The sequence below is a fragment of the Leguminivora glycinivorella genome, chromosome 12 (genome assembly GCF_023078275.1).
Source record: "Leguminivora glycinivorella isolate SPB_JAAS2020 chromosome 12, LegGlyc_1.1, whole genome shotgun sequence".
Lineage (NCBI taxonomy): Eukaryota > Metazoa > Arthropoda > Insecta > Lepidoptera > Tortricidae > Leguminivora > Leguminivora glycinivorella.
Genome location: NC_062982.1, coordinates 9,716,206 through 9,743,073, shown reverse-complemented (window position 1 = coordinate 9,743,073; position 26,868 = coordinate 9,716,206). Strand labels below are relative to the sequence as shown.

Sequence of the window (26,868 nt, the reverse complement as noted above, 5' to 3'; positions counted from 1 at the left end):
CCGGTGGGTCTTTATAATTAGGGGTGGCCACCAGCGATTGTTAATATACCTAGATGTCTAAAGAGCTCTCAAAAATGACCCCACGAATATTGTGCCACGGTAGGCAGGGCCTCAATATTGTGCCACGGAGCTTGTCAGTGCGCTAATGGCGGACAGTCGGAACAGTTGTAGTACGGCATATTTAGAATATATGTTTACAAAAAGAATATGCCGTACTGTTTTGTAATATCATGTGCTAGTCGTTCCAACAAATACAAAGAAAAATATGGGATTAAGTTTCATGTGTAATTTGGCGAGGTTCATAATTATTTCGATTTATTTTGTACGAGCTATTTTTGTATGGGGATGATGTTATGCAATATTTTTAATAATTTTATTCGAAGCGTTTCTTCCCGGCACTGTTTTACTACTTAGGCGTCATCCATATATTACGTCACAGTGTAAGGGGGGGGGGTCATACTAAATGTGACAATACCTGTTAAAGGGATACAAAAAAGCGTGACATAGGGGGGGGGAGGGGTCCAAAAACCTGAAATTTGACGACGTGTGACGTAATATGTGGATGATCCCTTAAATGCCTACACTATGCCGGTAGATATTACTAAATTCTCATTCCTATGCCACTGGCATATGTCAATTTTTTATTCCTATGCCAGCGGTATAGGGATATGAAGTTTTTAAACACATCTGCCAAGCAAGTGTGGTCGCGCGATAAATGATAAAACATCTGACCGTCCCCCCTAAATATATAGTGAGAAGGGACGGCCAGATGTTTTATTATTTATCGCGCGACCATGCTTGCCTGCCTGCTGTGCGGCCGACATAGGCCAGTAAACTTGTTTAAACACACGTACGTGTCAGTGGCATAGGAATTCGATTATTTTGATCACAGACCTTGTGTCACCGGCATAGTGGTTTAAATGGCCAATCTGAACACATTCGTGGACACGTATGGTATAGCATACGCGTAGTCATTTGTTTCCTTTGGTCTATGACAGATGACGTCACTAAGCGTCCCTGAACGTGTTAATTTAGAAGGTTGTAGAATAGAAATAGACTTGACCTGTGGTCCGGTGTCAGTACGGCGTATTATGATTTTGGAACCACTTTTCGGCTGACATTTTGTTTGAAAGTAGTGTTCTATGTTATTATCTTTCGGTGGCGACATCTAAGTAATTACATATTTAAGGGCCGGTTTTTCAGTCGCCAGATAAATATATCTACCAGATAAAGTTATCACTATCCTTTTCATCACACGTATAAATGACAATAACAGCTAACATTTATCTAACAGATATTATTTATCTGGCGATTGAAAAACTAGCCCTAAAAAGGTAAAATTTATATAATGAAAGCCTGCGTTTAACACCTGTTAACAATAGATGGCAACTGACAACAACCTGAACGTAACTATACATTGATATACAGATATAAATTGAATTTATCTAGCCATAAAAATACTTATTATAGCGGAATACGTGTACGACATAATTAATATTTTCATATGTAGGCTGTTACTTCATAACAACAAATTAATTATGTGGTTATTTTTTAATATGCATAAAATTAAAATTATGTTTGCTTGGTTCTTTAATGTATGACATAAACCCATCCCTTTTCGTGTCAAATTTTAGTCAAATATGAACCGCGAATTCTTAGCTGCCAGTACGTACAGCAAGAAGGTTATTAGCCGAATAAAATCGCTGATTGGTAGTTAGTGACATTATCATTTCAGCTACACTTATCTGTGTGCATTAGTATAAAAGAGATGACTATTGTTTTGTTTACCAGTTTTGATTACAGGGCCTGTAAACGTATTGTCTTGTGTAAATGTAGGCGTAATTGTGTATGTGTGCTAAACGGTGCCAAGAATTTGAACGGTAATGTTCTTAAAGGTGGCTTCCATGTTTATCTTACTTCGTTGGTGGCCACATTTACACTTTACAGTGAATTGTAGAAATGTCATCAAGGCATCATTTTGAGCTTTAGGTATTTAAAAAGTAAATTGGGGGCGATCTGGCAATCTCGACTATGGCAAGTAATTTCAACTACTTAATCGAAATATTTTATGCGTGCTCAGAGGATACATTTAGCACTCTAGAATATGGAAAATGATTAGATTAGTTGAAATAAGCCGCCAGATTGATTGTTATGGTTTTCTAACTAAATTTTTCTTTTAATTTAGAGCACGCTTTTTAGTCCTCTAATAAGTTTGTTAGTGTAAGTGAAGTTCAAATAGGTTGATTATCAATAATGATTACCTAAATAAGTCGATGTAAATTAGGTTTGAGGTACCTATATAGTATATAGGTACCTACTGTTCCATTTGTAATACTATTAACTTTATGTCAACTATCCTAATATTAGAAAATATCTAAAGCACGCTAGTTATTAGGTAAGTAGCTACTTTATCTAGTTATGATAAATGTTCTTTTTAACTTTTCAAACCACCATTACCATATTAACGAACCAGGGTAGGCATTCTGTACAATCATGCAACAAATTGAGCGGGTGGAAGAATTCCAAAGGTCGTATAAAGAGCTCCAATGAATTAATTCTGAGGTTCGTGAGGCGCCGTGCCGCGCCGCGGCTGACGCGTTCGCAAGTCACGCAAACCGAAGATTTTGTCATTGCCCTATCGACTTTTCTTCAAATACAACAAACTTATCATTAGATTCACTGCAAATATGTAGACCTGGCCCCGTAGCCGAATGGCATTTCTGCGACGCGAAACGAGAACGAAACGCCGCGAAAGGTAGTCTGGCTCTGTTGCGCCAATCCGCAAGAGCGATAGATATCTACGAGCGTTTCGTTTCGTGAGCGTTTGTGCCATTCGGTTACGCACGCTGTACAAACTAGCTTTTGCCCGAGGCTTCGCTTGCGCTAAATTCGAAAATTGCGGTACGTTTCATTCAAACTTCCACTCCCTCCCCTCATTTTAGGGAAATGGGGGGCTAGAAATATACAAAAAGTAGCCTATGTCACTCTCCATCCATTCAACTATTTCCATTTAAAAAATCAGGTTAATTCGTCGTTCCGTTTCGCCGTTCAATTATGGACCAAACCGACACCCACAATTTCCCCATATATAATATTAGTATGTAATGGATATATAAGGTCCAACGATAGTTCTTTACTGATTGTTGATGTAAGTTTATTATTTACCCCACTGACTTAGTCATGTTGGAATGTAGCCAACTTACCAGTGCAGTCCCATTATTGGGTATTTGTTTTCACGTTCTTCGAGGCAAACAGTGGAGTTATTCAGAGGTCGCATTTTTGTGCGTCTCATCTCATATTAAATAAATCACTAAGAATGTCGCAAATCCGTGCGATGTCTGCTTATCAATCTTATCATAGATAGGAAATCGAAAGAGTATAATAAGGCGAACTTATTGTTCACTTTTGAATATAGATAGATAGATAAGTAGATATTTATTGTTCAACCGTGTTACACAGGTGTTAATTCATTACATTACGAGTAGTAATTTACAACGGTGCACGGTGACCTATTTAATTCGGGTATACAATCGTAGGTACATAAGTATTTCAAAAGTAGTTTTAATTTCTACGACGATTTCAAAATGAAACAGAATTTATTATGACGCTACGTTATTCAAGTCTCGGCTACAGTCTAGCAATTACCTAACATAGCATTCCATCTCGGGCATAATGCGCGGAATCTGAGGCAGTTGACGATGCGGAGCCTTTAGCTGTCATAGTGAGGATATCCAAATTCATATTTGTATATTATTTAAACGAATGTGTGTGTACGAAAAAATGGACACACGACCTGTGATGTTTTCTTGTATGTAGGTTGAATCTTATGGAGTCATAGCTCTATTATACACGTTGTCATTATTTATTACTATTACCAGTATTTAGTAGGCAAGGTTTGAATATGAGGCTGCGGCATCTAGGTCTCGGCTTTATAATAGCAATTATGCAGCATTCCGTCGCGAAGCGGGCATAATTGCGCTGAATCTGAGGCAGTCGCGAAGCCTGTTAGCTGCCGTAATGAGGACATTTCAATGATACCAGAATTTCCAGATTCATCTTAGTGTTCGCGTTTGTTCAAATATACCTAACTTACTCGAAATTTTGAATATATATTCAAATTAATTCGTTTGTACCAGTCAGGCATTCGGTTGGTCAAAATATATGGCTTTCTGAATTGATTTAGAGAGATTTAATTTACCTCCTGGGAAACCACAATGAAACAGGCAGCTAATGTTTGATAAGTGTACCTACTTGTAAGCCAGTAATTTAAAAATGCTTTAGAAAGTTTAAAATCATGTTTAAACTGAAATGTATGTTTTGGTGGAAATTTAGGACTTGACGACTTTACCCAGCATTCTTACTTAATTAAAAAAAAACGGAACAAAATACCATTATCTTTCCATCCATCATTAAAAATTTGAGAATATCTCGACTCGACACATAGTTTTGACAATGTGACCCATATCATGTGTCAAGTTTGTTAAAATGTTGATATGAGCGCCAGTTACACGACCGTATTTTTAAGGTCTTACCTACGTTTTTTCTTAACTTAACCCATATCGTACAGTCGACTTCTACGACACTCACGGGAAGAAAGGGGTGGTGAAATTCTTAACCCGTCACCACACGGGCACGGTTGTACTCTTAGCTAGAAACCCTGTACTTATATTTGGAAATTTCATTCGAAATGTGAGACGTTTTTTAAACACAGCATAACCAACCCATTTAAAAGCGTACACTATGTAGCTTACCAGCTCAGATTTCATCATCATCATATCAGCCCTTTATCACCCACTGCTGAGCATAGGCCTCTCTTCTAGTACGCCACTTCTCCCTGTCCTGGGCTAATCTCATCCAGTTGTGACCCGCAGTTTTTCGGATGTCGTCGACCCAACGAGCCAACGGATGCCAGGCACTTCTTACATTTGTTAGTGGCCACCATTCCGTTTACATTTTGGTCCACCTGCCATCACTCTGCCTAGCAACAATAGCAACATGTCCCGCCCAACTCCATTTTAGTTTGGTAATAACGAAACCTACGTCTTGTCTTGCACCTTAGTGCGACGACGGATTTCGGTATACTTACATACGCTTAAAAATCCAAGCGGAAAGCCTCCGCAATCCTCTAACAAGCTATCTCAAACACTCAGCTGGTACGTCATCTCCCCTACTCGAGGCGTACTCTTCACGCTCTAGTGCCTTGATTGCACTCTAGGGTTTCACATGAAACCACCGCACTGGATATGCCAGAGGCATCTTACTAGCAAACTGTCTAGCTTTGGCTTACGGACGATTAGCTGTGTTAGAGCGAGATGAGATGAGATAAACAAAAATGCGTCTAGCGGTTAGACGTGCGGGGAATTATTCACGACGACTGCAGTAAATTTTTTATTACTGGGTTCCGTACGTTCAACGCTGTACATAAAAGCATTTGGATGTAAACTATTCTCATTCAACGCTAATCTGTCGTAGCGATCCGTAGTCCGTACCCGATAACATTGATTTCCTCCTACCTACGTATCAAAAATCCATCGTAGGGGCAAAACGACATTGTGTCGTGATTAGCACTGAATTGGGTTAATGAACAGTTATTGTGGAAAATATTTCCTCATATCTATTTAACCCTTAAATGCATGGTGATGTATATATGCATCATATATTTGATGGCCCGTGGCTCGATATGTAGCTATCCAAAATCACATTTATTGTTTAATTATTATTCATTATTTATTATTATTTAATAAACAATTAAATAAATTAAATAATATAATGATTTATTATTTAAGGATTAAGATGAGATGGCGGAAAAGTGTGAAAAAACAGGACGATGGCGATTTTTAGTATGTAATTTAGGCTGATTTTTTCGGAGTTAGTAATTAGTTTATGTTTAAACATTTTATCATAGAGGTTCCACAAATAGTGTACCTTTTTAATAGTAGTATTTTTTTTTAAATAAAAAAATAGGATTTGACCTATTTAACTTCTAACACTGATTTAGTATAAAAATCGATCTTAAATATTTTTTTTATTGTTTTTCCCAGAGTCAGAAAACCATTGTCTATCACATAGGGATATATTAATATATCGATAAAAGAAAAAATAATGCATCTAAGGGTTAATTGAAGGACCAATGTTGAGGGGCTATCCGGGTTGTGGATGCTTGAATATGAACTCCAAAGAATTGTTACTATGATTTTAATTATAAAAAATATACAAAAATATAAAGAGCCGAGTCATGGCCGCGGTGGCTAGTAAGTAATAAGTCAATCCCGAAGATGGCTGCTCCCCGCTGTCCCTCACCCCGCGGTCGCCCTGTTGGAGTGGTACGCGACAGTAAGCAACCCAATGAATAATAACCGCGATCCAAATTTGAATTTTGATAACCCCCCGAAATAGTGGACCGATTGTTATCATTATCAAAAAAAGCTAAACATTCCCGACTCAGCTTTCAAACAAAAAAAAACTGCGATGCCACAAACAGACAGAAGACATTTATATGTCACACTTATATCAACCCGTCGTTTTTGCGTCGGGGGTGAAAATGGATAGGTAGCTAAAAGTACGACCGCACTTCGCCACCAGTCGTTTGGCTATCTAACTTTTCGATTTAAAGACTAAGTAGTCTAGCCTCTATGGACTTGTAAAAGGAATTACTGTGAAGACTGTGGATTTAGCTCTTTCAAGTTCCCATTTATAAGACGTAAGGGGAAGACTGTTTTAACCGGTTGTATTTATACAAAATTAGTCTACAATATCTACCTACAGAGGAAAAAGAGGAGACACAATGGTCCGGACCTTTGGGAGGCATGCGCGGAGCCGAAACCAACACGTAGATGCCCTTTTGACAAGTTAATTTAATCTAATGGGTACACTTTTAGAAAATACTTTTAGCCATTGTTATGTACCTATTTGGATCTCGGCCCCGTAGCCGAATGGCATTTCTCCGACGCAAAACGAAAACGAAACGCTGCGAACGGCAGTCTGGCTCTGTCGCGCCCATACGCAAAAGCGATAGAGATAGATATCTCCTAGCGTTTCGTTTCGCGAGCGTTTCGTGAGCGTTTGTGCCATTTAGTAGGGTAATTAGTGGCAGTGACCTTGCAAAATGTTCGCAAAAGAAGCCACTTGGCACATTTGTTCCTTGGGTCATTCCGAGCTATTTAAGCCCGGTTGACACGCGGTACCCCCCGACAGGTAGGAGGGGCGGGAGGGGGGGGGTAAAGGTACATCTCCCACACTACGTTCTGGGCTCCATATCTTCCCCCAGAAAGTTCCCCGATCGAGTTTGGTGTCGTTTTCATATAATTCGAGGATGAAATATTCATATAAAAAAACTGAGAAAAATGAAAAATCGCCGTTGTTTTATGGCAAGCGAACTTGTTACTGGTTTAAAATGGTTTTGATACGACCGTCTTGAATATCGGGCATCTCAGGCGCGACCACTTCATTTCGCTCGCACCAATCAACTTAACCTACAGCAGCAGGCAAGCACGGTCGCGTGATAAACGATATAACGTTAGGCCGTCGTTTTCGCAGTATTCGTAAGTGGGTGAATCAACTTTTTCTTGCTTTTTGCAAGAATTACCCTTACTTATTATTAGGTCTACTTTTGTGATTTTTAACCTTACCATCGTGAATAAAGATCCTTATTTCACGTATACCAATTACGGAAAAATTTAAAAACGATTCATTTTTAATTAAAACAATATGTGACCCAGTGGAAGAGACACTTTTTTCATACAAAAGTGAGGGACAGCTATGTCCACTGGGTCACTGCTCGAAACAAAGTTATAAAATAGGAAATCCTATAATTACATGTTGTATTGCGTAGCTATTATATTTGTCTTTAATATAATAATTATACATTAATTAGACTAAATCCCAATTAAATTTTCTGACCACATGTAGTCGAAGTATGCGAAATTTTCCTGGCAAAGAAAAGTTGATTCACCCAAGTGCGATAGGGATGCACCGATACGATAAAGTTTATCCAACTAGTGTGCTACGCTCGCTAGTCTACTTATAAATTATAATTAGGGATGTACCGACTAGTCACCGACTAGTCGAGAAAGCCGACTTTCCGGCCACATTTGTAGTCGGCGACTAGTCGGCCACTAGTCGGCAAATTTAGCCGACTAGTCGGTACTACTTTATCTACAGGAAAAGAGGAAAAAAGTACCAATATTTATTATAATCATTTTTATTATCAAAGTTAACACTAAAAGTTATAATCAAAGTTAACACAAAATCAACTCTACGAGTATATATCTATATTTATATCTAACAATCGTATATCAATATAGAATAATGACAATCATAATACCGCACTTGGTAATGAGAAATATGTTATTTTATACAGGATTAGGTACTTTATTTTGTACCAAAGGCAAATTATGATGCAGAAATGTTAATGTCTCCGCTCTATCAGGGAGCAGGCGGTTTCTTTTTGATTCATATATGTTGCCAGCCTCTGAAAACAGACGTTCACTATAAACAGAGCTACTTGGGCAAAACATGTATTGTTTAGCTATACGAGCCATTTCAGGGAGCCTTGAGCGGTTGTGGCGCCACCACTCAAACGGATCTTCATCACGCTTAATGACTGGGATAGCGCAGTAGGACTGGAGTTCATGCGCCACACTAGGTCCACCATCGTTGTAATCTGCGTCTTGATTTTTTCTTGATACTAACTCTTGATAACATTGCCAAAAATCGCCGACTCTACATGATCAGCGGTATTATTAGTAGCTTCAGATCCATTTCGATCGTTTGATTCACTTTCATCTTCATTCAGATTGTTTGTAGTGATTGTAGCTTCGTACAAAAATTGCGATTTCACAGTGCCTATATTTTCTTCGTCGAAAAATTGCATCTTATATCTGGGATCTACCAAAGTCGCGAGTGCGAATAATTTATTTTTTTCCAAGCAAAGTTTACCGAACCTGGTCCTCATCTCATTTTCTAAGATGACTTTTACTTGCATAATTTGGTCATTTTCATCCGTGTAATTTGACAAATACTTTTGCAGTGTTTTTGTGTGAGGTATTACTTCGGATAGCGAAGAGAAGTTAGAACTGACAATTTTTGTAACCTCTTCAAATGGTTTCAGCAGGGTAATGTACTTTTCAAGCATATTCCATTCTCAGCTTGACAGATTTTCAAAATTGACATTTGTTTCAGTCAAGTATAACGACACTACTCGTTTTTGCTCAATGAGGCGCGATAACATGTAATACGTGGAATTCCATCTCGTAGGAACATCTTGGACGAGTTGATGCTGTGGCAATCCCAGTTCTCTTTGCAGGTCATGAAGTTTTGATTGAGCAGGACCTGAATGGTTGAAGTGGCTGACAATTCTCCTACACTTTTTTAGAATTTCCGCTACACTGTCCATTTTCAATGTAGCTGTTATAGTCAATTGTAATGTGTGAATAAAACACGGAACTCCAGTAAATGCAGAGTCATCAATGGCCTTAACTACATTTCTTCCATTATCTCGCACGATTGCATGAATTTTTTCATAATTTATATCCCACATGGTTGGAATTTCTTCCAGACAATCTTTTATATTATGAGCAGTATGAGACTCGGGGAAATATTTCATTTGTAGCACCGCGTGATAGTAATTAAAGTTATCATCTGCCCAGTGTGCAGTAAAACTCAGAAAACTTTGCTGATTGTTTGTGTTTGTCCACAAGTCAGTGGTTACCGAAATCGCCTCGGCAGCGAGCACTCCTTTTTTAATCTCAGATTTTGTTTCTTCATATAGATAAGGTATTTTGGTTTCAATTTTTTTATTAATTTAATAAATCCAATGTTTTCAACGATGGACAAAGGTTGGTTGTCGAGCGCAATCATTTCCCCAATGGAAAGGCTAATTTCTCGGGCCCTGGGATCTTCTCTTGGCCATTGTACAACAAAACAGTCTTTAATATTCTGTTGCCGTTGTGACGGGCTGGCCACTGGATTCGATGCTGGCGCAGGTGTCGGTGATGGTATCGACGACAGTTGCTTCTGTTGCGGCAGAGAAACAGAACGAGGTGATGAATCGCTAGACTTAATCGGAGCGGCCAGTTGAGGAATCAGATGACTGTGTCTATATTTTATATGATTGGTCATACTTGTAGTATTAGCGCCTTTGCCATGACCACCACGGGAAATTAATATCGAACACTGGTTGCACCTCACTTTATTTACATCGCCTTCAGCATCGTCAAAAAAAGTCCACACTCGCGATCTCCGTTTCGACATTGTTCGTACGATTTAAAAGCACTCAATATTTATTTAAGTTACAATTCGATGTGATGTTTTTGCTATGAAATGACAGCGCAACTAATAAATCACGAAAACGTAGGTAGACAAAACAAGTCATACGTAAATATGAACGCAAAACATGTAGGTACCGCGACCGCCATAAACAGGCCGATTCGAATGGTTCCGAATGCTTCCGAACTCTGCCGATTACAATGATCGGCCAGGCCGACTAGTCGGCCACCTGAACGCCGACTAGTCAGCTAGTCGGCTGGTCGGCCAAATCCATAGTCGGTACATCCCTAATTATAATATATACCGTCATTCGCCTAAAGCATTGGGTACTAATGTATCATTTAGTCAATGAATTATAGATTATACTTAGGTTAAGTAAGTAGGTACACATGAAATAAAACTATGGAAACGGATTAAATCGCGTATAATGAATTTAAAATTCATCCCGACGTTTCGAACTCTTTACACCCGTTGACCACGAACACTGTAAAGAGTTCGAAACGTCGGGATGAATTTTAAATTCATTATACGCGATTTAATCCGTTTCCATAGTTTTATTTCATGAGTAACTATCGCCGTAACCGAAGACAAAATTAAGTAGGTACAGTCGAGTTCATAAATATGTGTACATTTTGTCACCTTATTGCAACGAGTTTAGGTGAAGAAATGTACACATATTTATGAACTCGACTGTACATCTGATTTTGCAGTAGAAGACTGAGCTAAGTTGACAACGATTTTAACCCCTCGTATGCTTAGACACGGATCCGTGCGTGGGAATTTTAATCTATTGCTTTAAATGTCAAGGTCACTATTTCAATGACCAAAATTGACAGGCCGCATATGAAGGGTTAGTAGTAGACTGCACGTACCGTACACGCAAGGCTGGCACTCCTCAACTGTGCGTTTCTCCAGAAACTTCCTGCCTCGCACAGCTAAACTGTGGAATGAATAGTCGCCAGCGGTATTTCCGGACCGATACGACCTTCAAACCTTCAAGAATAGAGCGTACACCCATCTCAAAGGCCGGCAACGCACCTCCAACACTTCTAGTGTTTCAGGTGTCCATGGGCAGCAGTGTGTAAACTAACTACTCTGATTATGAAGTAAATATAAAACACTGGACTACGAAATACTTTTATTTAATCAACAACAATTAATTACAAATTAAATGAACTTGTTTCAACCCTAACGGACGTCGCCGGAACAAGAGGCCTCTGAAGGTCGTGCAGCCGCTTTTATCAGCTCGGTGTCCCCGCCGAAGTCGGCTGCCAGTCCAGGTAGGCGGGGAGGCCAGCTACCTGGCCTGTGACGTAGCTCCGCGACAGATGGCGCTGTAGCGGCTCCCCGTAGTACCTTCATGGTCGCTAGATGGCGCTTTCGACGTGTGGCGCCATGGTTGCCAACACGGCCCTCCTGCAAGGGGCCCGCCTCGGGCACCTCACGAGTTCAGATGAAATGCTGTAACACACCAAAACATAATTAGTATATATTGTTCAATGATTTGACGGAAAACATCTCGACTAGCAAAATTTCCTCATCACTCCATTCAAGTCCCGAGTCTAGGCACCGACTAAAGGGCTGTAGCCGCACTTAGTTTTTTGGCCTTTCTACATCGGAGCAACTTGCACTTAAAGGGCATTTCGCCGCACTTAAGATTTTCAAGCTTAACTTGAATGACAGTTATGATAAAAATATTTGCATATCGTAATGATCCCGTAAATAATGCATTTCATCTTGACTCGCAATTATATTAATACTTTAAGTTAATATTGTATTCTTATATGGAAAAAATTAATAAAGTTACTATTTATTGTACCAAATTTTTATTTTCCTTGCCAACACGGCACTTCAATCAAACTATAAGAACGGGAGAGAGATAGAAGAGAATCGAAACAACGCATATTTAACACATACAGTTACTTGCGTATTTTAGAATTATTGCTTTTATAAGAAGCTATAAATATAGGGGTGAAACCAATCAAATTAAAAAAAAAATGAAATTAATGAGCAAGTTGCATGGGCATACATACTTTAAATTGAATTAAGAGAAGTCCCATTCGTCGATTTTTATCCATGGTTTTATATTTTCTGCAGATGTAATGCCTGTATACTTTTTAGCGGTTCTCTCACTACCTTTTACATCCGTCACCTCATATCTATCGTTACCTAATACCTTCTTTACTTGAAATGGGCCTTTGAATGTAGGTAACAGTTTTCTACTCTTGCCGTCATTACTTTGGCTTTGAATTCTGATTAAAACCAAATCACCTTCAGTGTACTTTCGTGCCTTGATTCTTGATCGATCGAATCTGTGCTTTTGTGTTTCAGCGTCAGCTCTAATATTTTCATCAACTTTCTCGCGCAACCTTGTCACGTCTATTAATTGTTGACAGTCATTATCTGGGGCTAAACTATCGCTATCCATACGCAATCGGTAACCAAAGAATACCTCGCTCGGTACTGCTTTAATTGTCTTATGGAACGTACTATTCAAGCCCTGCTGTAAAGGTTTTATGTACTGGTCCCACCTATCGTCTGACGTATCCGCACCGATTGTTTTTAAAGCCTCTAAAATCGTTTTATTAAAGCGTTCAACTTGTCCGTTTGAACGCGGCATCCCTGTCGCGATGGTGTGCAAATGAATGTTTTTACTTGAACAATATTCAACGAATTCACTCGAAGTGAAACATGTCCCAGCATCCGTAATTATTCTTTTGGGATTACCGAACGATTTTGAAATATTTTCTAGTTCTTTTATTGCACAAGACGATTTTGTTGATTTTACAGCCGAGATAAAAACAAATTTTGTAAAGGCATCAACGACTACCAGCAAGTACTCATTTCTAGTTTTAGTTTTCACAAAAGGGCCTAGGTGGTCTAGGTGCAGTGTATGGAACGGTTGAGCGTATTTGGGAAGTGGATATAATTCTCCTTCTTTAGGTCCGCCTTTGTTTTTATGATAGATGCAATTTAGACAGTTTTTTATATATTTTTTTACAATGTGTCTCATTCTTGCGAACCAGTATTGACTTCCTATTCGCTCAACCGTTTTATCAACGGAGAAATGCCCCAGGTCGTCGTGATTACATTTAATTATTTGCCAAATGCATTTTTTGGCACAACCCAGCGACGACCGTGGGCAGTTCTTCTATAAATTTTCCCACCTAGTAATTCGTATTGAGAAAAAATAGTTTTGTTATTATCCAAGTCACCCGATTCAATAATGCCTTTAATTCTTTGTAATTCTGGGTCCTGTAATTGTACCGACAGCAACCAGTCCGATTCTGTTATTGACATAATGACCTCAGTTTCTGATTTTTCACCGGATGGCACGGGGTTGCGACTTAATGCATCCACGTGTTGCATCCGACTACCTTCGCGATGCACGATATCAAATGAAAACTCTTGCGTGGATAGCACCCAACGTGCGATCCGGGGAATTATCTCTTTTTTGGACAGGGCAAATCTAACTGCATTGCAATCGGTAACAATTTTGAAAGTTGACCCCAATAGATATAGACGAAACTTTTGCAAGGAACAAACGATCGCCAAGAGTTCCAATTCGAAAGAATGGAACTTTTTTTCGTCTAATGTAGTCTGCCTACTGTAAAAGTGTACAGGTTTTTCGCCTTCGTTTGTTACTTGCATCAGTATTCCAGCAATACCATCTCTGCTCGCGTCTGTATATAATACGTTTTCCTTATTAGGGTCGAACATTGCCAAAACGCTTTCTGATGTTAGTTTATTTTTAAGCAACTGAAACGTCTCGTCATGAACTGGCTTCCATTCCCAAGTAGTGTCATTTTTCAGTAATTTAGTTAGTGGGGCCGAAATTAAGGCACAGTCTTTAATGAATTTTCTAAAATAATTTATCAACCCGAGAAATTGCCGCAATTGATGGACGGTTTTAGGAACTGAAAATTTGTGTACAGCTTCCAACTTCTTATCATTTGGCATAACGCAATCTGGTTTAATTTTATATCCGAGAAAATCAATCTCTTTTTTGAAAAAATGACACTTCTTCAGGTTTAAAGTCAGTCCATTTTCTTTAAAAATCTTAAGAACCTCCTCTAGAAGTTTCAAATTCTCCTCGACTGTTTCAGTTACTAAATAAACGTCATCTAAGTACAAAATAACATTTCCGAACCGTAAATTGCCCAAAACCTTATTCATCATACTTTGAAAGCAGCTAGGCGCGTTGGCTAAGCCGAACGGGAGCCTTAAAAATTCCCAATGCCCGTCTTCGGTGACAAACGCACTTTTAGGTATTGATTCTTCACTCATCGCGATTTGATAATATCCGCTTTTCAAATCTAAACTCGTAAAGCATTTATGACCTTGAAGTCTATCTATGAGTTCCTCAATCCGGGGCATGGGATATTTGTCCTTAACTGTGATTTTATTCAAAGCCCGATAGTCAACGCAGAGCCTTTTTTCACCGTTCTTTTTGTTGACAAGCAAAACTGGACTTGCATAAGGCGATTTGCTTTCACGAATAATTTTATTTTCTACTAGTTCATTTACCATCTCCCGAATTATTTTTCGATCTGGAATTGAGGCTCTAAAGGGTCTGCATTGAACGGGTTGAGGACTCGTTAAGTTAATTGTCATTTCATGGCCGTTGACTTTACCTAAATCCTTGATATTTGCCGCAATACAACCGTCATACTTTCTAAAAAGCGCTATCAATTCGTTCTGGTGCGAATCAGTATCTAACTCAAGATCGTTCACTTTATGACAAAATTCTTTGAATGAAGCCGCATAATCAAACTTCAATGAATTTCCTACTCTTGAGTACATTAAATCATCTCGTTCGGTCACGTTCCTACCAATAAGTATGTCACAATCTGCTAAATCGTCCATAATGTAAAAGTCTATTCCTGTTAAACAAACCGCATCAATTTTCAGATCAACTGTTATCTTATGCGTAATCGTGTCAGTGTTTTGTTTTTTATAGCCATGCAATGTAACAGGCAAGGGCAGCAGAATTTTTTCAAGTCTTGTTTATTAACTAAAGATGTTGATATGAGTGAACAACTACTACCGGAATCTATAAACGCTTTGTGTTCAAAATCGTTCATACGAATCTGCTTTATGAATTTATTCTGTGGATTGGGGGTAGATATGAATTTAGTTTCTTGTCTTTCTATTTTAACTGCATTCTTTTTATGATAACATTCGGTTTCTGAGTGTCCTTGCTTGTTACAATAATTGCATTGCTTTTTATTGGTAGTCTTGTCACAATTTGCTCTAGTATGATTACCGCCACAATTATAACATTTGATCTGTTTTCGTTGCTGTGTATTATTATTACGTGTCGTGGTGGATCGTTCAGGTACACTAGGTGAAACTGAAGATCCAGATGATTGCGTCTCACTTTTTTGATTTGTGGTCGACTGCGTTTCACTTTTCGTTGAAACTTCACGAGAAACCGCGCCTACATTTTTCACGTTTTTCGACGGTTTATACACGCGACCATGTAAAAAACTCGCTAAGTTATCACAAGTTCCGAAATTTGTAGATTCAACAGCCGCGCCTATACCGCAATCTCCTATATTCCCCACGATTATAGAAATTACATCTTGCTCAGAAAAACCTAACGATAACCTATCAATTTTGCATTTTTGTTCAAAAAAGAACTCATAAAGAGATTGGTTATCGTTTGGCTTGTTATCGACAATTTCTTTTAGTAATTCAAACATGTTTCGACGCCGTTGAAAACTGGAAGTTAACTTTTTATTCCAATCGTCCCATTTCCACGAGGGCCAAGAACAATCGGTTCGTAAGAGAGAATCGTACCATACTTTCGCGGGGCCTTTTAGTTTATTCAACGCCTGATATCGGGTCATTTCGTCAGTCCATGAAAAGGTTCGCGCGTAGTTCATGATTATATTGAGCCAAGCACACACGTCATCATTTAGTGGATTAAACTCGGGTATCATATTATTCAAGGTAGGAGTATTGTTTGTACTCACTGTTTGGGCATCAGCTTTATGTGATACCTTTTTCCTCTTTGGTGGCGGAGGTGACGGAGTTCTCTCGGTAGACACGCTAATGGCGCTCGATGAACTCGAACTCGACCGCTGCCGCTTCCGCTTAGTTTTTGAGCGTTTACTACGCTTACCCATTTGGACGAAGGTAAGAACACTTCTGATGTAAACTAACTACTCTGATTATGAAGTAAATATAAAACACTGGACTACGAAATACTTTTATTTAATCAACAACAATTAATTACAAATTAAATGAACTTGTTTCAACCCTAACGGACGTCGCCGGAACAAGAGGCCTCTGAAGGTCGTGCAGCCGCTTTTATCAGCTCGGTGTCCCCGCCGAAGTCGGCTGCCAGTCCAGGTAGGCGGGGAGGCCAGCTACCTGGCCTGTGACGTAGCTCCGCGACAGATGGCGCTGTAGCGGCTCCCCGTAGTACCTTCATGGTCGCTAGATGGCGCTTTCGACGTGTGGCGCCATGGTTGCCAACAAGTGATTGCTTACCATCAGGCGACCTGTCTTGCTCGTTTGCCTCATCTCCCATAAAAAATATGTTATTTTAAAGTTTTAAACACGTGCAATATCTGCCTTATTATTAATGTTCCGGTCAGTACTTCAGTATTAATACTTACCTACACATTTCCTAATCAACTTAATATACCTACTATCAACTACCAACTGCCTCAATTACCTTTAAATATGTAACAAATAAACCTGTAATATCAAGGAGAATTCCCAAAGTTCTATTTCATATCTGTAATCGAACACGAGCAGAGCTCTCGTCGGTTTATCGGATTATAACATCGAGCGTGCGCAACTTAAGACCCACTTACATTAGATACATTAGATGTAACGAATACGATTTTAGGTGAGTATATTAACAAAAGTGACTCAAGAAAAGATTCTTCGCCTTGTTTTTGTCCCCAAAACTGACGTAAATTATTTGGATAACATATGTACTTAAATGTAGGTACAGATAGAAAAACACGCGAGAGCACTTCACACGGCCGCTTTTTTTATTTATTTGCAAATAAAATAATTTTGACCACGTCACGTAATTGTAAAAAACTATGCTGATGGGACAAAAAAAACAGTGCGTGGAGTGCCTTCTATTATATACTAAACTGGAAACTGACTTTTTCTCCTTGTCTTGTCTAGGGGGGCTACATTTAAATATGATACAATTCAAAGAACATCTACAGGAGCAAAACTTTTTACTTTTATGCCTAAGGCACTGGTCCCACCGCGAGCTAGTAAACTATGAGCTATCGCCGCTATCGGCTATAAAAACGAACAAAAGATAAGCACTCCCGTGCAAATAAAAGAGACACGGCGATGTTTATAGTTACTCGCCCAGCGGTGAGCTATCAATATCGCCGTGTCTCTTTTATTTGCACGGGGATGCCTATCTTTTGTTCGTTTTTACAGCCGATAGCTCATAGCTTACTAGCTCACGGTGGGACCAGTGCCTAAGTCAGTTAGTCGTAAAAAAACGTAAGGTGGACTTCAAACATATCCGTCGGTAACGGATATACTTAAAATACTGATAATATTTTATTTCTTCCTTATTGTTTTTTTACTGTAAAAACTTTTTATTTTACACTTTTTTGTTTAAGACATTGTTATATGTCTACTGACAGCACACTTAATCTACACACACATCTCTCTGTATGCCATTCAGAATTGAGGAGTTCCCTCAGTTGCTACGGATTCCATCAGCAAGGCAGAACCATAAATATTAAAAGAAAACCTTAAAGTTATCTCTTTTCATATAAAAAAGGAATTACTCAAATCGGACCACGGGTGCTTGAGTACTCACTGATCATTTTGACTGACTGATTTAATTTTTTATTAAAAAATCGTCATCATTATCATAAAAACATCATCATTATCGGGTTAATTTGATTAAATTGTTGATTTATGAGAGAAAATGCTCGAGTTGCTTAAGAAAACACCGAAATCACCATCCATGCGCCTTTAAAATTTGAGGAGTTCCTTAAACTTTTCATGGATCCCATCATCAGAACAGCTCCAGATTAAAATAGGACCACTTTCAAACAAAATAAATATTATTGAAATCGGTCCACGGGTCTCGGATTAATCAGGTAACATACATAAAATGAACCCGAATATATACCTCCTTCTTTATTTTCAGTAAGAAGTCGAAGAAAAAGTTAATAGGTATTTTTTTTAATTAGCCCGTTATAGTGTCCCACTGCTGGACAAAAGCGTCTCCCCTGGATTTCCAAACTCCCTCTGGTGTGCTTTTTCCGGCCAGTCACTCATAAAAGTGTCCAAGTCGTCCCGCACTCTTCGCCTAGGCCTGCCACGTCCCCGCTTCTTTGTCGACATCCACTTGGTAGTTATACAGAGTGGGGCCTGTAACAAAGGCGAAAAATTGAACTCTAGGCTATTCTCCTTATACTGATCAACATTTGTTCGGCGACTTTTAAAAATAACTTGTTTTTTGATTTTTATCACCCTTGAAAGTTTTTTCTAAGAGGTAATGTATTGCGAATTCTGTTAAGTCTAAAGTGTGACAGACAACGTCAATGACAACAATAATGGCGTACATTGAAGCTAATATTTATTTTGTATGAAAAATTAAAAATTTAAAGACATCATAATTTTTAAAAGTCACTGAACAAATGTTGATCAGTATAAGGAGAATAGCCTACAGTTCAATTCTTCGCCTTTGTTACAGGCCCCACTCTGTATTATTAGCCCACCTATCCAGATGCATGCGGTAGACGTGGCCTGCCCAGTCCCACTTCAGCCTGGCGGTCTTTTCCCCTACGTCAGCTAGTGTTTCTGATGCGGTGCATCCTTGTGACACCCAGGATGCTGCGCTCCATTTCTTGCTGGCAAACCTTCAGTTGGGACTTCTGACTCTCGGTGAGTGACCAAGTTTGGGCATCGTAGGTTAGGACAGGCAGTATACACATGTCAACGAGTGTCATGTTAATAGGTTAAAAGATTAAAAACTTAATACTTAGATTAAAAAGTTAAAAGGTATCAGGTTTAAAGGTAAAAAAGTTAAAAGGCTACTGTTACCCTGATAAAGTTTAAACGTTAAAAACGTTAACGTTAAAAAAAAGTAACTAAGTAAGTAATTGAGGCGCAAACAGAATGCTTAACTTCAAACCTCTTTTACACAATCTTTAATCTCATTAATCTTTTTTCACTTTTTTAAGGGCTGAGGGTTTAGGGGCTGAGCGCTACCGGATACTCCGGATATCTCCACTTAAAAAATCACGTCAATTCGCGCTCCGTTTGGCCGTGAAAGACGGACAAACAAACAGACACACACACACTTTCCCATTTATAATATTAGTATGGATATACGATTCTTCTACGAGTCTTTAAGTTAAAAATTTCAAAGATAATGTAGATTAAAAAGTTAATAGGTTAAAAAGTTTAACGGTTAAAACGGTCGAAAAGTTATAAGGTTACAAAGTTAAAAAGTTAATAGGTTAAAAGGTTAAAAAGTCAATAGGTTAATTGGTTAACCTGTTAAAAGGATAACCGGTCAAAAGGTAAAAAGTTAATAGGTTAAAAAGTTAAATGGTTAAAAGGTTTAAAATAGGTCGAAAGGTTCCAAGGTTAAAAAGTTAAAAGGTTGAAAGTTTAAAAAGTAAAAGGTTAAAAGGGTAACTGGTTAAAAGGTTAAAAAGTTCATAAGTCAAAAGGTTAATAGGTTAAAAGGTAAAAAGTAAATAGGTTAAAAGGGTATCCGGTTAAAAGGTTAATAGGTTAAAAAGGTAAAAGGTTAAAAAGTTAAAAGGTTAATCGGTTAAAAGGTTAAAAGTTAAAGACGGTTAAAAGGTTAAAAAGTTAATAGGTAACCGGTTAAAAGGGTAACCGGTTAAAAAGTATTAAAGGTGAACCTTTTAACAGGTTGAACCTGTTAACCAGTTCAAGTTCAGACGTTAACGTCAAAGTTAAAGAAGAACTTAATACTTCTTAATTTTTTTTTTATATTTAACTTTTTTTTTACTTTGAGGGCTGAACGCTACAGGATACTCTACGATTCTTCTACGAGTCTTTAAGTTAAAAAGTTCAAACGTTAATAGGTTAAAAAGTTAAACGGTTAAAAAAGTTAACAGGTCGAAAGGTTACAAGGTTAAAAGGTTAAATATTTAATGGCTTAAAAAGTAAAAAAAATTTTAAAAAGTAAGGAATAAAAACTTCACACTTCTTAATCTTTTTTACTTTATTACTTTTGTAAACTTTTTCGTTTTTTAAGTTGTTTAAGGGCTGATGCGCTAAGATTCTTCTACGAGTCTGAGTTAAAAGGTTAAAAAGTTAATATAGTTAACAGGTTAAAAAATATAAAAGGTTACAAAATTAAATAGGTAAAAAAAATAGGTTATAAGTTAAAAGGTAATAAAAAAGTTCGAAACGAGTGGCGTTGGTATTGGTAGTGTTTTAAGTCGACACGAGTTACGAATTTCCTTTTCGCACGTGTATCCTACAACGTTTTTCAGTACACATCTGTCCATCTATCAATCCATTCAGGCCATCGCCCTCCGAATAGTACATTACGATACAAGTGCGTAAAAAAGGAAGTTCGAAACGAGTGGCGATAAATTAAAACAAGACCGAAGGGACTGTTTTAAATCGACACGTTACGAATTTCCTTTTCGCACGTGTATCGTACGACGTTTTTCAGTACAGATGAGCCTCCGAAGTTTCGACCTGGCATATAATGAACAACTTCTCGAACTAGTGCGTAAAAAAACACCATCTGTACTGAAAAAATATAATTCGTGTACACTGTAAAAATGAGCCTTAACGGTACTCAGAGTATTTAGAAATGCCCGCATTCGATAGCTACATTAAGTTATGGCAAGTAACTCGTACAGTGTGAATGGTCCTTTATGAACTCCCGCATCATCAAAGACACTCCATAATCCTAACAACGTCTATGAATTGAGTCTTTTGTATTCAGTTTCCGCACAAAGACGTGATTTACTGTTGGAGCTACACCAATAGATAGCACCTACTCTTTATTACTGTGGCTACACACTTGGCTTGGCAAAGCTTTCAAAAGTAACTACCTTCTCGTACAGACCCGTTCATAATAGGCGAGACGACTAAAAAAAACTAATTAGTCCGTCAGTTAGATTATCAAAGAATTTTAGACACGTATTTTTTTTTTTCTCGTAAACGAAAAATGACGACGGTACAGTGCGTTGAAGTTTCGCGTGACGTCACGCCTAGGTACAATTTTTACTTAGAAGTGACGTCACACGCCCCCATTCAGGAACTTTGATGCTCTATATCTTTGTATTTTTTCATTAATTAGAAAAAACTAAAAATATGTGTTCAGTATTTTTGGACGATCTAACTGACGGAGTAAACAGAATGCCATTTTTTTTATGTAGTCGTCATCCCTATTCTGTCCGTTGCCAACGAGAAACGAGTCGTTGGTGTGCTGTGATCTGTGATGGAATGCTACAATCCGACTGGTCGATGAGTTCGCATCACGCACGTGATTGGTCGCGTTAGATTGCACGCTTTGCTCGCATTCGTGTATTCAGCACAGCGGCGTCACTGACAGCTGACACCGCTGTGCTGGTACTGGTACCAATGGCCCGCCTTTATGAAGCTTTTGCCCGCGGCTTTGCTCGCATTAAATATTCGAAAATTACGGAATGCTCCATACAAACTCCCACCTCCCTGAGACAGAGAGAGACAAAAAGTAGCCTATGTCACTCTCCATCCCTTGAACTATCTCCACTTAAAAAATCACATCAATACGTTGCTCCGTTTTGCCGTGAAAGACTGACAAACAAACAGACACACACACTTTCCCATTTATAATATTAACTAGCTTTTACCCGCAGCTTCGCTTGCGTTAAATTCTAAATTTTAGAATGCTACATACAACCCCCCCATTTTAGGGAAGTGTGGGGTTAGAAAGATACACAAAGTAGCCTATATCGCTTTTCCATCGCTTCAACTATCTCCACTTCAAAAATCACATCAATTCGTTGCTCCGTTATATGAGTCAACGCTTGGCACCATTTTATTGCCGTCCTTAAGATTATAATAAATGAATGCTCAGGCAAGAAACCTTGTAAGATATAGCACGTGAGCTAAGAAAGGTTTCTGTACAGTTCTAATCTTGTTAAAATAATTAACTTTTATTGCGCTGTTACTGCAGTGATAATAAAGTTGCATGAGTGTATATGTATTAGTTTAAACAAATATTGACAATATTTTACAACTAAAGTTGTTAAAAATCAAGTGCTCTGTTACAACTAACCCCCACATTGGGATAGTTGTTACAGATATTCAGATAAGAATTGTAATTTTAGGTATAACACGTATAGGCAAGATTTTATTTGGATGAAATTTAATTTTCCTGACTGAGACTAGAAGCTTATCAGTTAAGCTATTTATATGTATTTAAATACATCATAATATGTTTACTTTAAATATAGCACATTTTTCTTTAGAATAGGGATGACGACTACATAAATAATGGCATTCTGTTTAGTCCGTCAGTTAGATTGTCCAAAAATACTAAACACATATTTTTCGCTTTTTCTAAATAATTATAAAATACAAAGATATAGAGCATCAAAGTTCTGGAGTCGGGTCTTGTGACGTCACTTCTAAGTAAAAATTTTACCTAGGCGTGACGTCACGCGAAACTTAACGCACTGTACCGTCGTCATTTTTCGTTTACGAGAAAAAAGAAAAAAATACGTATCGAAAATTCTTTGATAATCTAACTGACGGACTAGGTAATTAGTTTTTTTTTCGTCGTCTCGCCTATTAGAATAATTGTAAAAAAAAGCATATTATTATTTAAATCTCGGATAAAAAGACTTGCAAATACTGGTAAGTACAACACCTAAGGGCAACAGGTCCTGTTACAACTGGCCCTCCATTTCCCTTCCTACATAAGACCAATATGAAAGTTAAGGGACAAAATAATTAAAACAAGATCCTCATCGTTGATATTACTAGGTATTAAAGAACTGCAAATAGCGAGAGCTTATCCAACGCCAAGCTCTTTCAAAGTCAAATATAAATATAAATTTAAAGCAACCTTGTCATGCGAACCAAAGGCGGCCTAAAGGCCACTGTGCGGGCACGGTTGCCTGTGCCAAAACACGCGATAACTAATCCTATCTTGACACAAATGCCATTCCATAACTTAACCGCGTTTCAGAACAAAAGTTCTGGAAAATTGCAAACGGCTTTAATAGAAGTTTATGAAATACAGTAAGTAGCCTAGACCTATCTAACTACCTATGTTGTTAGACAAATACGCAGATTTTACCTGTCTGGCTTAGGTAACTATTTACCAACTTCTTTAAAAAAGGGTACAGCCTACTGAAATAATGAATATACTGATGGACTAATTCCAATAAGGCCTAGTTTACCCTTTGGGTTGGAAGGTCAGATGGCAGTCGCTTTCGTAAAACTAGTGCCTACGCCAGATCTTGGGATTAGTTGTCACAGCGGAGCCCAGGCTCCCATGGGCCGCGGCAAATGCCGGGATAACGCAAGGAGGATGATGATGATGACACTTTGATGTTGAATTCTACATGTATCCACTGAACACGCAGCCTACCATATATGTATAACCGGTGGACACTCTATTTAATAATTCAAACATTGTAAAACATGGAAAAAATAGACCAGTTACATTTGCCCCCCAGTCGAGATTTACCCCGCTGTACCTTACACTACTTAGGTAGGTACTTACTTATAAAAAGATTGTCCATTTATTAAATTGATGCTAAATAAAATAAAAAAGTTTCTATAAAAGAAAAATGTTCATTCTGTTACTATCTAATACTTTAATGGACTACAGGCAGGCAATTATGGTCGCGCGATAAATGATAAAACATCAGGCCGTCCCTATCGCACTTACTAATAGTGTGATAGGGACGGCCTGATATTTTATCGTCTATCGCGCGACCATGCTACCCGTCCCAGGAAGGAATCCCAGAAAGTTTAGTGTCTCGTTCGGCATGAATATTCGTTTCACGAAACTTGATCGATAAAGAGGCGGATCCAAAATGCTCGAGTCAGGTTCACAATCGCCGTTTTAATCCAAAATAATACATTGTGAATACATTCAAACAACCGTTCGTCCTAAGTAGGTACCCATGATAGTACAGTCAACTGCAGCGAAATGGAGACTTGCATACGGATTTGTGTGCAAGGGGGTCTCCATTTCTCTGCAGCTGACTGTACATGTTCTTATAGGTACATCTTACATTTATGATGCTGTACTTATTAGGCTATTAAGACACTGGTTCGACCGCAAGCTAGTAAACTATGAGCTATCGGCTATAAAAACGAACAAAAGGTAATCACTCCTGTGTAAATAAAAGAGATACGGCGATGTTTATAGTTACTCGCCCATGCGGTGAACTATCAATATCACCGTGTCTCTTTTATTTGCACGGGAGTGCTTAACTGCTTATCTTTCGTTCGTTTTTATAGCCGATAGCACATAGCTTACTAGCTCGCGGTGGGACCAGTGCCTAAGTAGTATACCTCTCCTCAGAGCATATAATACTAGAGAGCGGACAATCCGCCCCAGCGGCGGATTGTCCGTGTCACCGTTGTTACTGTTGTTAGCTTTGTGGTCGTTATCAGAAAGTCTTTCCAAGGACGCCAATGACGGCTACAGCCGACAGTTTCGCTAAAGCAATAGAGACTTATGCGGGACTCCGAAAAGTTCAATGTTTGCACGGGACAGAACTCATCAATCTCCCTCCTCTAACTATTTATTATCAAAATAGCAGTTACCTATAGTTCTCTACCTATTATCACGATTTCCTTTGCCCGCAGGTGCTTTCCGGGCTGTATGTTGGCAACTATCGGGACTCGAAGGACCCCGTGCAGCTCGAACGATACAAGATCACACACATACTGTCCATACACGACGCCGCTCGTCGGTTACACTCCGTAAGTACCTAGATTCATTCAGCATCAGTAGCGGATGACAACTGAACCTGAACCCACATCCCATAATCATCTGAGGCGCCATATACGATACCCAGCATGATCGGAAAAGGGGTGGTGAATTTCTTAACCCATCACTACACGGGGAACTCAGTTATATCCCTTTTGAATTTACTGTGGTATAGGTATATAAAACAGTTAAAGACAGAAACAACTATTAAAGAAAAGTGAATTCAAGGATGTTAAACTATTTATTGAAATGCTTCTCTCTGATCGAACTTTCTTAATCTCTTCAATGACAGGTATAGATTCAAATCGCAAGGCGTCGACTTAGTTATGAAGTATTTTTATATTTGACATAAGTATGTAGGAATCTAGGAATAAGTTTCAGAACAAATATTATAGAGGTTAATACGGCAGGGTTTAGCACATGATTGTCGCAAGAGTATGTCGCCGCGAGATAAATCACACGTCTTCTTCTAATTGTATTAATGACAATGACATAAGGATGGGTAGTCTATCTCGCGGCGACATACTCTTGCGCCAATCATGTGCTAACCCCCTGCAGGACAGAGAGGTAATGATTTACTATAGTTTGAATGCACGTAGGTGTAGGTATCTCATTTCAGTTACAATTTACAAATTAATTCCATTAAATAATGATAAAAAACGCGAGGCTGTATGTACTTTACATAAACATTCATTCGTCTAATCAGTCAGCGACGTACGAAAGACTTGATTAAGTACAACATTTACAACTTCGCCGATTAAGGAAACGCAGGTTCAAGAACCTCAATTTAGATCCTTACGTGACAAGATTAACGAAGTATAACGCTGATTCGACAACTCTGTTTTGATAGCTACAGTAAAAACAAATTTAAAGGGACGAATAACAGAGTTCCCCGCGAGGTGAAGGGTTAAGAAATTCACCACCCCTTTTCCGCCCGTGGGTATCGTAGAAGGCGACTCAGAGAAAATTACAATTTTGGTTTCTTTTAACCCGTTTTCTAAGAGTGGCTGACGTCAACAGTTGCGTACATATGCTCTGGCCTTCCCTTTAGAATAAAGGCATAAGTGTATGTATTGTTATGTCATAATTACATTTTTTCCTTTAAAGCATCAAATACCGCCCACAACGTCGTTTCGACTGAACACACAAGCGCGGCTGTGTACATATTTGATACATTTTTAAACTTTCGCTAAGCTCAGCTGAATCCCAATGGGGACGGGACACAGAACATTGTAGTATACTGTTTTAACATGACGATGAATATTTTTCTGGTGATTTAGTGATATGTTTTAAGTAGGTACGTGTATGTGTTTTTAAGGGGTGCGCCAAAGTTCATATAAAATTGTTATATAGATTATTGGTAGTCCGAAAATGTTCCTCATACAATTTTACATTATAACGATCATTATTTGTAACAATTTTATGTTAATAACTATCGTAACTTCGAATGACTTATGTTCATAATGTCATTCATCATAAATACGTTTTATACTAATGTTTATGTTCATATACTTATTGATCATAACGATTGCGAGTAATATAATTTATCAGTTAGCGAGGAGGAGCGTGTTAGGTTGACCGTGCGCGAACCAGAAACGAATTTTTAATGTAAATTGTATATGTCACTGTAAAAGCTTCAAGCGCGCTTCTATAAATGGCAC

The 26,868-nt window shown here is 38.4% G+C and overlaps 1 protein-coding gene across 1 annotated transcript in view; it reads left to right on the top strand.

The window, feature by feature from the left end:
• Positions 1-26,868, top strand: part of LOC125231982 (dual specificity protein phosphatase 22-like) — a 98,830-nt gene that overhangs the window by 6,743 nt on the left and 65,219 nt on the right. The window contains exon 2 of the mRNA XM_048137590.1: positions 25,084-25,200. Coding sequence (XP_047993547.1) covers positions 25,084-25,200 — 117 coding nt within the window. The remainder of the gene's footprint in view (positions 1-25,083; positions 25,201-26,868) is intronic.